Raw genomic sequence first — 14,972 nt, 5'->3', positions numbered from 1 at the left:
GAGTAGAATTGCATCCTTTCCCAGCTCCTAGACTAGCATCCTTAGAATTAGAAAGGGCCTCAGAGAGCCTAAAGTAATTGATTTTACATCAGGACACTGAAGCCCAGAGAGGGGATGGGACTTGGCCAATGCCACACAGTACACTCATGGTAGAGGCATCTGTGGGATAGTGGGACTAGTACTGAACTGAGAATCAAAAGGCCGGGGTTGACATTAGGCAAATTGTGTCACCTCTCTGCCTCTCAGTATCTTCATGTGTACAATGGGAAAAGTGTCTAGCATAGGGCCAAATACAAACAAATGGCTTTTTTGTAGTGCTCTTTCTACTGTACCGTGTTGCTTCTCTATGAGTGTAACCTGAAGATTATAGATCAGAAGTTGATGTCAGGGAGAATGAGCAATCATTAATCAATGCTGTTTTTTTGTTTGTTTGTTTGTGTCTCCGTAGGATTCTCAGTTGTCCACAATGAACCCTGTTTATAGCCCCGTGCAGCCTGGGGCTCCTTATGGCAACCCTAAGAACATGGCCTACACAGGTGAGTGGTGTGGGAATGGCTCTCATTTTGAGAAGTGGTGGTTAAGGATGTTATCTCATAACATTTTGAATGACTTTTGGTATACTGTGCCTCCAAAAGCCCTAGTAAAGCTTGGGAACTTGTAGAAGGGAGACATGTCTGGGGTCTAGTGCAGATGGAAATGACATTCTTAAGACCATGTCTATTGAATTGCCAACTAGGAGAAAGGAAGGGAGGTAACATTTATTTATTACTGAGTACCTACCATGGGCCTAGCCCTGCGCTGGGCACTTCTGCATATCATGTTTAACTTTAATCTTAGAAGTAGTTGTACAGGGTGTGGTTTATTATCACCATTGCACAGATGAGAAACTACAGTTTCAGTAAGAGGCCACAAACAAAAATAGATATTTGAACCCAGGTCTGCTGATTCTGAAGGCTGATCTTTTTCCTGACTGCATACCATGCTGTTTCCTACTGCACTGCCTTTGTGTATGTTGTCCCTCTGTCTAGAGTGCCATTGTCCCCTGACAACTTCACCTTATCCTTTAAGATCTCGGCTCTGAGCTCAGACAGCACTTTTCCAGGGAGAATTCTCTCCCTTACTTGGCCTTGGGCAAGCTTTTTTTTTTTTAATTAATTAATTTATTGATTGATTTTGGGCTGCGTTGGGTCTTTGTTGCTGCGTGTGGGCTTTCTCTAGGTGCGGTGAGCGGGGGCTACTCTTTGTTGCGGTGCGCAGGCTTCTTATTCGGTGGCTTTCTCTTGTTGCGGAGCACAGGCTCTAGGCACGCGGGCTTCACTAGTTGTGGCTTGCGGGCTCTAGAGCACAGGCTCAGTAGTTGTGGCACACGGACTTAGTTGCTATGGGGCATGTGGGATCTTCCCGGACCAGGGCTCAATCCTGTGTCACCTGCATTGACAGGCGGATTCTTAAAGCTCTTTCAGATAATAGCTAGATGACTTTGGACAAGTTGCTTAGCCTCCCTGAATTTAAATTTATTTTATAAATTGAGATCATATTATCTATTTCACAGGATAGTTATGAGAATTAAATGAGCTAATTAGTACTCCATAGGGAGAGAGGGAAGATTGTCTTTGTTTCTACTAATCAGTGAAGATCAGTATCAGCCTGGAACTATGGGGTTTTTTGGCTGAGTTGGGTCTTCGTTTCTACGCTCAGGCTTTCTCTAGTTGCGGCGAGCAGGAACTACTCTTCGTTGTGGTGCATGGGCTTCTCATTGCGGTGGCTTCTCTTCTTGTGGAGCATGGGCTCTAGGTGCGCGGCTTTCAGTAGTTGCAGCATGTGGGCTCAATAGTGGTGGCTCGCGGGCTTAGTTGCTCTGCTGCATGTGGGATCTTCCCAGACCAGGGATCAAACCTGCGTCCCCTGCATTGGCAGGTGCATTTTTAACCACTGTGCCACTAGGAAAGTCCCTGGAACTATGTTTTCAGTTAATTTTTCTGCTGGGATTCTAAGACTACACAGATAGTATAAACTCCACATAAGTAGAATACATTCAAACTTCACACAGGCCAAGGTTTCAAATTCTTCAGGAAACTTTCTTTTTTACCCTTAGCTTCCTGTTGTCTCTGTACTTTTCAGACAAATTTTTTTTCTTTTAAACTGACTTATGACTTCTCTAAATTCTCAGCTTTATGCAGGGGAATTTGAGTTCCAGCTCTTGGCTTCTCCAAGGCCCAGAGGCTCATCTCCCATCCCCTCCATAGCTATGAAAAGCAAGCCCTTTGATTGCCCAGACTGAAAAACCTTCCCAGAGCATCCCAATATCAGTTCACTGTGAGAGTTCCTGATTTTTCATTTCATTTTTTGACCCTGGAGATTTTTTTCTTTCCTAAAATCTCAAGTCTGCCTGTGTTTGTTATATAACATAAACTGTTTGTTATACTTTTTATCCAGCTTTTCTAAGTGTTACGGAGTAGGCAGATTTTCAGGTTATCTTTTCCTCCACATTGCAAGAAATAAAGATCCAAGTGAGATAATCTGTAAGCAAATGCCAAATACAATGCTTTAGAGTAAACATTTGTTATTATTGTTAGTAACAATAATGGTTATGTTAAAGAGTGTTAATTACCATTTGGCAAGCACATACTAGGTACTTTATATATATTAATTATAATCTTATTAATCATAAACCCCATAGTACTCTTCTTTTAGCTAAGTAACTGGTAGTTTAATTCAGGTTGTATTACTTGGCCAGTATATGTAGCTTCTGAAGGAGGAGGAGAGATTTGAACTCGGATCTTTATGATATCAAAGTGATATGCTTTCTGTTATAGCAAGCTGATTTGTCTTAAAATATGTGCTTCTTTCACTGCTTCCGGTGATAAGCTAGGGGAGAGGGTTTTCTTTTCAGTTTCTAGGACTAGGGAGCCTCACCTTTGAGGAGCTAGGAGCCTGCTCCTGGCCAGCAATTTGGGGTAGACTGGGAAGGGGGCAGTAGAAGTGGAGGGTCAAGTCCATTGTGCTGTCATCTGCTTCAGGGGTAATGGGGTGGTGGACACAGGGAATAGAGAAGTTGGGAAAATTCCTGATTTTAAATTCTCTCTGAAATGTAAGAGGGAAATAAAATACAGCTTTGCAGTTATAATTCTGACACTAATTCCAATGTGCGGGTTCTTTCCGCACACCAAACTGTTCTCTGACACCAGCTGGGTGTCCTACAGTTCAACTCAATTCTGACACTGTCTACCTGGAGATAACGTCATTTCAGAGGTTGAGAGCTCAGCCCCGCAAAACTGTCCTCATTTCGGATGCCAATCACAAGTCCAGGTTGTGACCTGTGCTTCTGACTGATTGGCTATAAATCAGAGGTTCCCATAACCCCCTCCTTGGGTTCAATTAATTTGCCAGAGCAGCTCATAGAACTTAGGAAACCAGTTTACTCACTAGATTATTGGTTTATTATAAAAGGATGTAGCTCAAGAACAGGCAGATGGAAGAGATGCATAGGGCAATGTATGCAGAAAGGAATGTGGATCCTCTAGAGCAGGGGTCTCCAGCCCCCGGGCCATGGACAACTACAGGTCCAGGCCTGTTAGGAACCGGGCCTCACAGCAGGAAGTGAGTTGCAGGCCAGCGAGCAAAAGCTTCGTCTGTCACTCCCCATAGCTCGCATTACCGCCTGAACCATCCCCCACGTTGCTCTCATTATCGCCTGAACACCCCACCCCCCCGTCCGTGGAAAAATTGTCTTCCATGAAACTTGTCCCTCATGCCGAAAAGGTTGGGGACTGCTGCTCTAGAGGGTGTCAGCACTCTCCCAGCACCTCCACATGTTCACCAACCTAGAAGCTCTCGTCCTTTTTGGTTTTTATGTTGGCTTCAGTACATAGGTATGATTGGCCATTGCTGATTGATTCAACTTGTAGCCCCTCTCCTCTCCCCAGAGGTCAAGAGGAGGGGTGGGACTGAAAGTTTCAAATCTTCAATAACATGCTTGGTCTCCTTGGCAACTAGCCCTCATCCTTAGGTGCTTTCCAAAAGTTACCTTATTAACATAAACTTGGGTGTAGTTGAAAGGGGTTTGTCATGAATATCAAGACATCCTTTGGGAATTCCCTGGCAGTCTAGTGGTTAGGACTCTGCACTTCCAATGCAGGGGCAGGGATTTGATCCCTGGTCAGGCCGTAGGATCCTGCATACCATGCAGCGTGGACAAAACAACAACAACAAAAAGACGTCTTTATTGCTCTTACCACTTAGGAAATTTCAAGGGTTTTTAGGACCCCTGTGCCAGGAACAGAGATGAAGACCAAATATATACTTATTATGTCACAATATCACAGCAATACAGTGTATTCCAGTGAACAGTTGTCTTCTAGCCAATTGACAGCATTCTCTCTCTCTCCTTTTAAAAGCTCTTTTACTGAGCACTTATTGTGTGCCAAAAATTGAGCTCAGTGTTTTACAGACTATTTATTATTTATTTATTTATTTATTTATTTATTTTTTTGTGGTACGCGGGCCTCTCACTGCTGTGGCCTCTCCCGTTGCGGAGCACAGGCTCCGGATGCGCAGGCTCAGCGGCCATGGCTCATGGGCCTAGCCGCTCCGCGGCATGTGGGATCTTCCCGGACTGGGGCACAAATCCTTGTCCCCTGCATCGGCAGGCAGACTCTCAACCACTGCGCCACCAGGGAAGCCCCAGACTATTTATTTTTATACTTGCAGTAATCCTATGAAGTGGTTATAACTAGCTCCTTGAACACCTTGGAAAAGTGAGTTTAGAGAATATAATCTGTTCATATACTTTCAAATAACTGAATGTGTAGATAGAGTTGTAGAATGAATGTTTATGTCCCCCTAGATTCATATGTTGAAGCTCTAACCCGCGATGTCATAGTATTTGGAGATGGGGCCTTTGGGAGATAATTAGGTTTAGATGAGGTCATGAGGGTGGGGCCTTCATAGTGGGATTAGTATGCTTATAAGAAGAGGGGGAGACACCAAGTTTTCTCTCTGCCGTGGAGGACACAGCAAGAAGGCTGCCATCAGCAAACCAGGAAGAGAGAGCCCTCACTATAACTCAACCAGGCTGGCACCCTGATCACATACTTCCAGCCTCCAGAATTGTGAGAAAGAAATTTCTGTTGTTTAAGCCACCCAGTCTGTGGTATTTTGTTGTGGCAGCTCTAGCTGACAATAAAGATAGTACAGTGAACACTTGAATATGCTTCACATAGATTCACCATGACAATGGGCTTTTTACAGACTGGACATTTCTTTTTCTGAAAGGCCTCAGAAATGTTTCTCTGCTAGAAGTTTGAAATGAAGTCAAGACCAAAACATTCTCTATTTTTCTTTTCTTTCTTTTTCTCTTCTTTTCTTAAAATATTCTAATAGTGAGAGTGTCCAAGGATCACCAGAGGTCTGGTATATGTGCTGAAGAGAGGACAGGTTTTGGAACCTATCAGATCTGGAGTAGAATCTAGGCTCTGCCACTAATTAACTGCATGAGCTTGAGTGAGTTATTTAACCTTTCTGAATCTCAGTTTCCTCAACTGTGAAATGGGATAATGATCTATACAGATGGTTGGTTCATGGGTCCATGTTTATAAAGCCTCTGACACCAGACTTATAGTTGACACTCAGTTAATGGTTATCACAATGCACAGCAATGAGTATACCTCTGTAGGGGAAAGAATATGGGATATGGAGTTAGTGACTTAGATTATAGACCTGATTCTGCCACTTAAAAACTATGTGACATCGGATAAATTATTAAACTTTCTGGGCCTCAGTGTATCCTTTGCAAAAAGAAAAAGGACTAGGAATGCCTTCTTTACAAGACAGCTGAGAGTAATAAATGTAACAGGGCCAACCATTGACTTGTGAAGTTTCAAAAACCCAATTAGAAAAGAATTCTGAAATGTGAGAACAGATGGACTCCCTTATACTAATCCATCATTTTATAGGTGAGAAGATAGAGGAGTTTTTGAGGAAAGTGTTGGAGCTAGGTCTTGTACCTAGGTCTTCCCACAAAGTAACAACCAAGGTTTTATCCTTGAAAACCTTGCTTGTCAACATCCTGTCCTGGCCACTTCCCAATCTTCTGCTGGCCCAGACCAGCTCACATGCTCTCCCCACTCCTGTTCTGAGCCCTAAATGCATTTCCTAGCTTCAGCATGCAGCAAACATGTTAAATACTTCATATACCTCCCACAAAAGACATGACCTTCAAGGTTGCAAAGCTAGGAAATCGATCTGTTCATATACTTCACTAGCGTTTTTCATCAGTTCGTTTTCCCCTAGAATGCTTTCTTTACTTAAAAAAATAAAGTCAATTTAAGAAGCAGATCTGGGGGCTTCCCTGGTAGCACAGTGGTTAAGAATCCACCTGCCAATGCAGGGGACACAGTTTTCATCCCTGACCCGGGAAGACGCCACGTGCTGTGGAGCAGCTAAGCCCATGCACCACAACTACTGAGCCTGTGCTCTAGAGCCTGCGAGCCACAACTGCCGAGCCTGCGCACCACAACTACTGAAGCCCATGTGCTCTAGGGCCCACATGCCACAACTACTGAGCCCGTGTGCCGGAACTACTGAAGCCTGTACACCACAACAAGAGAAGCCACCGCAATGAGAAGCCCACGCACCACAACAAAGAGTAGCCCCCACTTGCCATAACTGGAGAAAGCCCTTGCGCAGCAACGAAGACCCAATGCAGCCAAAAATAAATTTAAATAAAAAAAGTTAAAAAAAAGCAGATTTGTATTTGACACGGCAGTTTATCAGCTAGAGGACCTCAATAATTAAGCTGACAGCCTGCAAATACAATGAATAATCTGATATATCAGTAAGGTTTAAAAAAAAAAAAATCTTTCTCTGCAGTGACCCAGGCCCTGTACCTTTCACCCTTCTCTGTTAAGGATCACCTGGTGGAGGTTTTAAGACTAACTGACATTTGTACTTTGTTCTTTGCAAAGAACTTTTGTGGGTTTTTCCCCTATATATTTCTTATAACAAGTCTGGGGAGATAGCCCTTATTTTCCAAATAAAATGACTGGGGATGAGCTTTCCCAAGGTCATGCTACTACTGAGCCCGTGTGCCACAACTGCTGAAGCCCACGTGCCTAGAGCCCGTGCTCCGCAACAAGAGAAGCCACCACAATGAGAAGCCTGCGAACCACAACGAAGAGTAGCCCCCACTCACTGCAACTAGAGAAAGCTCATGTGCAGCGACGAAGACCCAATGCAGCCCCCCCTAAAAAAAAAAAAAAATTACTAAATAGTCAAGTTTTCCCTTTTAAAATAAATAAATAAGTAAATAAATAAATACCTTTATTTTTCTCAGATTACATCTTTCTTCCCCATCCTTCCCACCCTTTATCATTCAGGCCATTCTTACTCTTTCTTGGATTATTTACACTGCCCCCTAACTGGTCTTTCTGACTCCTATCACATACCTTCTCCCCAATGCATTCTTTACAAATCAACTAAAATCATTTTTCTAACTTGAAAATTTGACCATATCACTCAAGTGCTTAAAACCCTTTAATGATTCTTCACTGTCCTTTGGATAAAGTCGAAACTTCTTAGCTTGCAATAGGAGATTTTTATGACCTGACCATTCAGATCTCTCCAGCCCATCTTCTGCTCATCTTATCTATCTATATTCTCAGTCCAGATGGTGGCTGTCATTATGTTTTAGAGCTATAATTTCATTAGAGGTCATCAAATACAATCTTATTCTCAGATGAGGAATCTGAGGTCTTATAAGTGCCTAAGGAAAGAACTTATTACAGTTCACAGTGAATTCAGTATCTGATTTACTAGTACCCAGCTTGCCCCTGGCATACCATGAATATTGTCTAAATATTTTTTGGGTAAATAGATGGATGGACAAATATCAAAATTGGAAGTAGAAACCAAAACTTTGGCAGCCAATCTAGTTCTCTTTCTACTTACTTTATGCTGCTGCTTTATTTCCAAGAATGAATATGTATATATAAACACCTGGTATGTAGTTAGGCTCTCATTAGGTACTAAAACATTAGTAGCCATTGTTTTATTAGTCATCATTATATCCCCAGAGCCTAGCACAAAGATGGGTACAGAGTAGATTCTCAGTAAATTTCAAAGGGAGAAGTGAAGGAGAAGAGAAAGGAAGGAAGGAAAGGAGAGAGGGAGGGAGGGAGAGAGAAGAGGAGGGGAGGGGACGGGGTCACATCAGAGAATTATGAGATGAGGTTGAGGGAAAGACTCCTTTGATCTGGCTGCTCTTTCTAATGAGTAGCTCTCTGTCATGGCAGGAAGAGTCTGGGACAGGTTGCCAGTGTGGGAGAGATTGTTCTTGCTTTGTAGGTGAATGAACTGAGGCTCAGAGAATTTAATTTGGATGATCTGTTGTGACTGGTCAACCCTTTGGATGGACCAGATGGAACAGGGGGATTTTTCTCCTTGTGAGTTATGAAGAGACAGCAGAGATCCTCAGAGAAAACAAAAGGGATCTTCTCCCCTTGCCTACTTGGTTTATAGCAAATTTTCTTTTTTAGAACAATGATAGTTGAAGTCTAACAATTCCTTCGAGCTTCTTAGAAAGGAAGAGGTATCCTCAAACCTCCTACATTACCTATGTAGTCAACTTTGGACTGGCTTACTTTGGGTCTCAGCTTCTTTGCTAACAAAGCTAGATTTGACTTCTAAAAACAAAATTAACTTTCAGTTATAAGATAAATAAGTACTAGGAATGTAATGTACAACATGATAATATAATTAACACTGCTGTATTTTATATATGAAATTTACTAAGAGCAAATCCTGCATCCTCATCACAAATAAAAAATATATTTTTCTATTTAATTTTATATCTACACGAAATTATGGATGTTCACTAAACTTATCGTGATAACCATTTCATGATGTATGTAAGTCAAATCATTATGCTGTACACCTTAAACTTATTATTATAAGTTATTATTATAAGTCAATTATAATAAGTCAGTTATATAAGTCAATAACTTATTATTATAAGTCAATTATATCTCAATAAAACTGGAAGAAAAAAATTGGACTCGCCTTTACCAAATTTTCTCTGAAGCTTTAGAAAACAAGGGTCCGCAGAACCCCATGTAATAATAGATAAGAAGTAAAATACTTTACAACTTTACCATTTGTAATTTCATTGAATCCTTATAACAGTTGTATGAGGTAGAAATTTTTATTAAAAAATTGATTTTACAGATGAAGAAAGACTAAGAAAAGTCAATAAGCGTGTACAAGTTTTTACTGCTTGTAAGTGGCAAAGCTAAGACTAGAGCTTAGGTTTACTGGAATCTAAATCCAATTCCAGTGTACTTCCCACTCCACCAGCCTGTCAGGCAAGGCCTCTTTGGGTTTTAAAGGGAACACAAGCAGTGTGTCTGCCTCTGATACATTATATGTGGTGTCGGTACAAAAAGCAAATGGATTAAATCTTGTCTAGGCAAGAATCATGCACATTAAACTGATTTGCTCTTTGCTTGTGGCTGATTTACTTGCCTGGATCACAAAATTATTTCCCACTTTGGTAGGAAAGAAAGCAGTGTTTTCCCCCAAAGAAAGAAGTGTTGGCCTTGAGTTATTATTCCCCTGCTCCTTTTGGCTTCCTGTTCTCTGAAGAAGTTGTTCATTAATTTCATTTCTTTCTAGACTGTGAGCTCTTTAAGTATAAAAGTCAAGAACCTCCTGTGCCTGGAAGAGAGCAGGAGTTAGTTACTCACTAAATATTCATTGAATTAAGTTATTATCATTATGTTTATATTAATTATAAATTACTGTTGCTGTAGGTAATTATTTTATAGTAATAACTACCATTAATGTTAAGAAAGCTAGGGTGGCTATGCTATTAGCAGAACAGACTTTAAAACAACAACAAAAAATGTTACTAGAGTTAAAGAGGGACGTTTTATAATAATAATAAAAGAGTCAATCATTCATGAAGGTATAACAATTATAAACATATATACACCTAACAATAGAATCCCAAAATATGTGAAACAAACTATACCTAACAGATATCTGTAGGACACGCCAACAACAGAATTTAGTTGTCTCCAGTACACATGAAACATTCTCCAGGATAGTCAGTATGCTGGGCCATAAAACAACTCTCAGTACATTTAGAGGATTGAACTCATACAGAGTATGTTCTCCAGTCACAATGGAATGAAGTTATAAATTAGTAATAAAAAGAAATTTGAGAAATTTACAATTTAGTGAAAAATAACACACTCCTGAATAATCAGTGGGTCAAAGAAGAAATCACAAGGGAAATTAGAAAATACTTGGAGATGAGTAAAACACACCATACCAAAATTTATGGGATGTAGCTAAAGTATACTTAGAAGGAAATTTATAGCTATAAATGCCAACATTAAAAATGAAGAAAAGGGGCTTCCCTAGTGGTGCAGTGGTTGAGAGTCCGCCTGCTGATGCAGGGGACGCGGGTTCGTGCCCCAGTCCGGGAGGATCCCACATGCCGTGGAGCGGCTGGGCCCGTGAGTCATGGCTGTTGAGCCTGCGCGTCCGGAGCCTGTGCTCCACAGTGGGAGAGGCCACAACAGTGAGAGGCCCACATACCGCAAAAAAAAAAAAAAGAAGAGTGATCTCAACTCAGTAACCTAACCTTCCACCTTAACACACTGGGGGGAATAAAAGAGTAAACTAAACCTAAAGCAAGTAAAGGGAAGGGAATAATAAAGATTAGAGTAGAAATCAATGAAATTAAAAAACAGAATAACAATAGAGAAAATCAATAAATCAAAAGTTGGTTCTTTGAAAAGAGCAACAAAATTAACAAACTTTTATCTAGACTGATTAAGAATAAAAGAGAGAAGACTTAAATTAGTAAAATCAGGAATGATACAGGGGGCATTATTACTGATTTTACAGAAATAAAAAGGATTATAAGGGCATATTATGAACAATTATATGCCAGCAAATCAGATATCTAGGAGAAATGGAAGAACTACAGATGGTACCTGACTTATGATGATTCAACTTAGGATTTTTCAACTTTGCAATGGTGTGAAAGTAGAAAATCTGAATAGACCTATAACATAATTAGTAAAAAAACAAACAAACTTTCTACAAAGAAAAGCCCAGGACAAACATCTTCATTGGTGAGTTCTAACAAATATTTAAATAAGAATTAACACTCACCTTCCACAGACTCTTCCAAAAAATAGAGGAGGGGGGAGTACTCTCGGCAAGTATTGTCCTGATACCAAAATCAGACAAAGACATCATAAGAAAACTATAGACTAATATCCCACTTGAATATAAATGCAAAAGTCCTCAACAAAATAGTAGCAAAACGAGCAATAACGTGTAGAAAGGGTTATATTATACACTGTGACCAAGTGGGATTTATCCCAGGGGGGAAGATCCATTCAACATAGGAAAATCAATCAGTGCAACACACCATATTAAAACATTAAAGGACAGAACTCACATAATCATCTCAATAGATACAGAAAAAGCTTTTGACAAACTTTAATACCCTTTCATGATTTAAAGAAACAAAGAAATGAACAAAAACTCCAACAAACTAGGAATAGAAGGAACTTCCTCAACCTGATACAGGACATTTATGAAAAACCCATGGCTGTCATCATACTTAATAGAAAAAGACTGAATGCTTTTCCCATAACATTGTGAACAGGCAAGGATTTCAGGTCTCACCACTTCTATTGAACATTGTGCTGGAGGTTCTAACCAGGGCAGTTGGGCAAGAAAATGAAATAAAAGTCATCCAGATTGGAATGGAAGAAGTAAACTAGCTGTCTTTGCAGATCACACGATCTTGCATAGAGAAGATTCTGAGGAATCCATGCAGAAACTATTAGAACTAGTAAATGAGTTCAGCAAGGTTGCAGGATATAAGATCAATATATAAAAATCAATCATATTTCTGTACAGTTGTAATAAATAATCCAAAAATGAAATTATGAAAACAATTCTTTTTACAATAGCATCAAAACAAAAAAAATAGGAATCAATTTAACAAAAGAAGCGTAAAACATAAACTCTGAAAACTACAAAACATTCTTGAAAGAAATTAACGATCTAAATAATTAGAAAAATATCCCATGTTCATGGATTGAAAGATTTAATATTTTTAAGATGGTAATACTCCCCAAATTGATCTACAGATTCAACACAGTCCCTATCAGAATCCCAGCTGACTTGTTTGCATATTTTGACAAGCTGTTCCTAAACTTCACATGGAAATTCAAAGGACCCATATTAGCCAAAACAATCTTGAACAGGAACAGATTCAGAGGACCCACACTTCCCAATTTCCCAGAACTTATTAGAAAGCTACAGGTAATCAAGACTGTGTTTTTGGCATAGGGGTAGACATATGGATCACTGGAATAGTATTGAGTGTCCAGAAATAAACCCTCGTATTTACAGTCAGTGATTTTCAACAAGGGTACCAAAAACAATCCAGTGGGGGAAAGAACAGTCTTTTCAACATACGGTGCTGGGACAACTAGATATCTACATGTGAAAGAATGAAATAGGACCCCTCTTTCACATCATATGCAAAAATTAACTCAGAATGGTTCAAAGACCTAAATATAAGAGCTAGAACTATAAAACTCTTATAAGAAAACTTGGAGGTAAATCTTTGTGACCTTAGATTTGGCAAGGGTTTCTTACATATGATACCAGTAGCACAAGAAGCCAAAGAAAAAATAGGTAAATTGGACTTAATCAAAATTTAAAACTTTTGTACTTCAAAGGACACCATCAGTAAAACAAAAAGACAACCCACATATTTGGGATAAAATATTTGCAAATCATCTGACAGATAAGGGACTTGTATCAATGTTTATATGTCAAGAACTCTTACAAGTCGATAATAAAGACAACCCAATTAAGAAATATGCAAAGAATCTGAATAGATAGTTCTCCAAAGAAGATATAAAGATGGCTAATAAACACATGAGAAGGTGTTCAACATAATTAGTCATCAGGGAAATGCAAATCAAAACCACAGTAAGGTTCTATTTAACACCCTTAGAATGGCTATAATTAAAAAGGCAGATAATAACAAGTGTTGGCAAGGATATGGAGAAATTAAAACTCTTATATACTGATGCTAGGAGTGTAAAAATGGTATAGCCACTTTGGAAAAGAGTCTGGCTATTCCTCAAATGGTTTCCTGTCTCTATGACCTTGCTTATACTGTTTTTATTTGGGAATGCCAGTTCTTTTATCTTTGCCTGTCAGAATCCTGCCTATTCCACAAGGCCCAGCTCCAATTCCAGTTCCCCAAGCTTATATACTTAGAAACAGATTCTGCTAGGTTGTATGTCTTTATTTGGTATTACAAAATTGCCTTTCAGAATGCTTTTATTAATTCCCATTGTTTCAGATCCTTCCTAACACTTGATATTGTCAGACTTCAAAATATTTGTCAGTCTGATAGGTGTGAAATGATATTGTATTCCATCTACTTGCATTTTGCTGATTACTAGTGTCGTTGAACATCTTTTTCTTTTCTCCTCCATCTCCCGACTCATTTGAGTGATTTCTTCCATGAATTGCATGATTAGATTCTCTTGCCTTATTTTCATTTTCTTACTGATTAATATGAGTTCTTTATTCTGGATACTAGTTCTTTTTAAATGTGTGATAAATATCTTTTCTTACTCTGTGCTTGCTTTTTTTTTTTTTTTTTCCGTTATGTGGGCCTCTCACTGTTGTGGCCTCTCCCGTTGCGGAGCACAGGCTCCAGACGCGCAGGCTCAGCAGCCATGGCTCACGGGCCCAGCCACTCCACGGCATGTGGGATCTTCCCAGACCAGGGCACGAACTCGTGTCCCCTGCATTGGTAGGCCGACTCTCAACCACTGCGCCACCAGGGAAGCCCTCTGTGCTTGCTTTTTAACTCTGTTTATAGCATCTTGTCATAGAGATTTAAATTTTGATAAGTTAAATTTATCAACCTTTTGGTCTCATCTAAGAAATATTGATACTTTCTAATCCCAAGGTCAAACTGATATTCTCCTTTTTTTTTTTTTTTCTAATAGTTTTAAAGTTTTTGTTTGTTTAATTTAGGTCTTTGGTCTTTCTGGAATTGGAGAAGTGAGAGGTGGGGATCTAATTATTTTTTCTTCACATGAAAAACCAAGTATCCCAATATATTTTATTGAATCTGAGCAAGATTCTTTCCTTTACCAAATCTTGTTAAACAGAATAATGAAATGAAAGAGTGAATTGATCTGGGAGGGAAAGGGATTCATGGACCAAATCATCAGTTTGCAAGATTTCATCTTGCTTTTTTATCTCTTTTAAAAGATAAATGCAGGGAGGGCAGGAATCATTCACGAACAGTCTGTGAAGTGCTGAGCACCTCCCATCTGTCTTATAGATGGTGGCGGGGCGGGGGGAGCAGCAGCATACTCCTGGAGTGGTGGTTGAGACAGAATAGGCCATCTGCTTTCCATTAAAATTTCTCCCATACTGGCAGATAGGGAACTTTGGTGATATTTTTAGATTTGTAAAAGAATGTTTCCCCCTGAGGAATAGGAACACAGTTACCTATGTGCTTACTTAGCAGCAATTTTATTACTAGCTTGAACCTAGCCTATTTTCTTATCTTTTTTTGTTGTGATATTGTTTTTACACTGAAGACATATCAAGCTAGGCCTGCTCTGGTTTTAGCAGCCTTTCTCTTCTAGGGCCCAGCCAAGGTGAATGACCCGCAGGTCGGTGGCCTTTCACCTGATGGATGAGTTCTCCCTGAAGATGCAACAACGTAACTCAGAGCACAGTTGATTACAGGATAGTGCCCCCTTTCTTGTTACCTCACGGGGGAGTTGCCTTGCCCCAACTAAGAACAATGCCTCACTTACACCCTTATATTTCCCTGGGGCTCACTAGTGGGAGGCTGGGTGGGTGGGCCTTGAATCCAGTGTACAGGCTTCCTCAGATTCAGG

At 39.9% G+C, this 14,972-nt stretch overlaps 1 protein-coding gene across 5 annotated transcripts in view; it reads left to right on the top strand.

Moving 5' to 3' along the window:
* The window catches only part of FAM168A (family with sequence similarity 168 member A), a 200,866-nt gene that overhangs the window by 150,752 nt on the left and 35,142 nt on the right, over nucleotides 1-14,972 (top strand). For all 5 annotated transcript variants that reach the window (XR_007478999.1, XM_033405675.2, XM_012536741.3 and 2 more), the window contains exon 2: nucleotides 449-536. Coding sequence is in view for 4 of the 5 variants with exons in the window: in XM_033405675.2 (XP_033261566.1) it covers nucleotides 467-536 (70 nt within the window). In the remaining variant the exon portion in view is untranslated. The remainder of the gene's footprint in view (nucleotides 1-448; nucleotides 537-14,972) is intronic.

Source organism: Orcinus orca, chromosome 8 (assembly GCF_937001465.1).
Source record: "Orcinus orca chromosome 8, mOrcOrc1.1, whole genome shotgun sequence".
In the NCBI taxonomy this organism is placed as follows: Eukaryota; Metazoa; Chordata; class Mammalia; order Artiodactyla; family Delphinidae; genus Orcinus; species Orcinus orca.
This window is presented reverse-complemented; position numbering and strand designations above follow the sequence as displayed.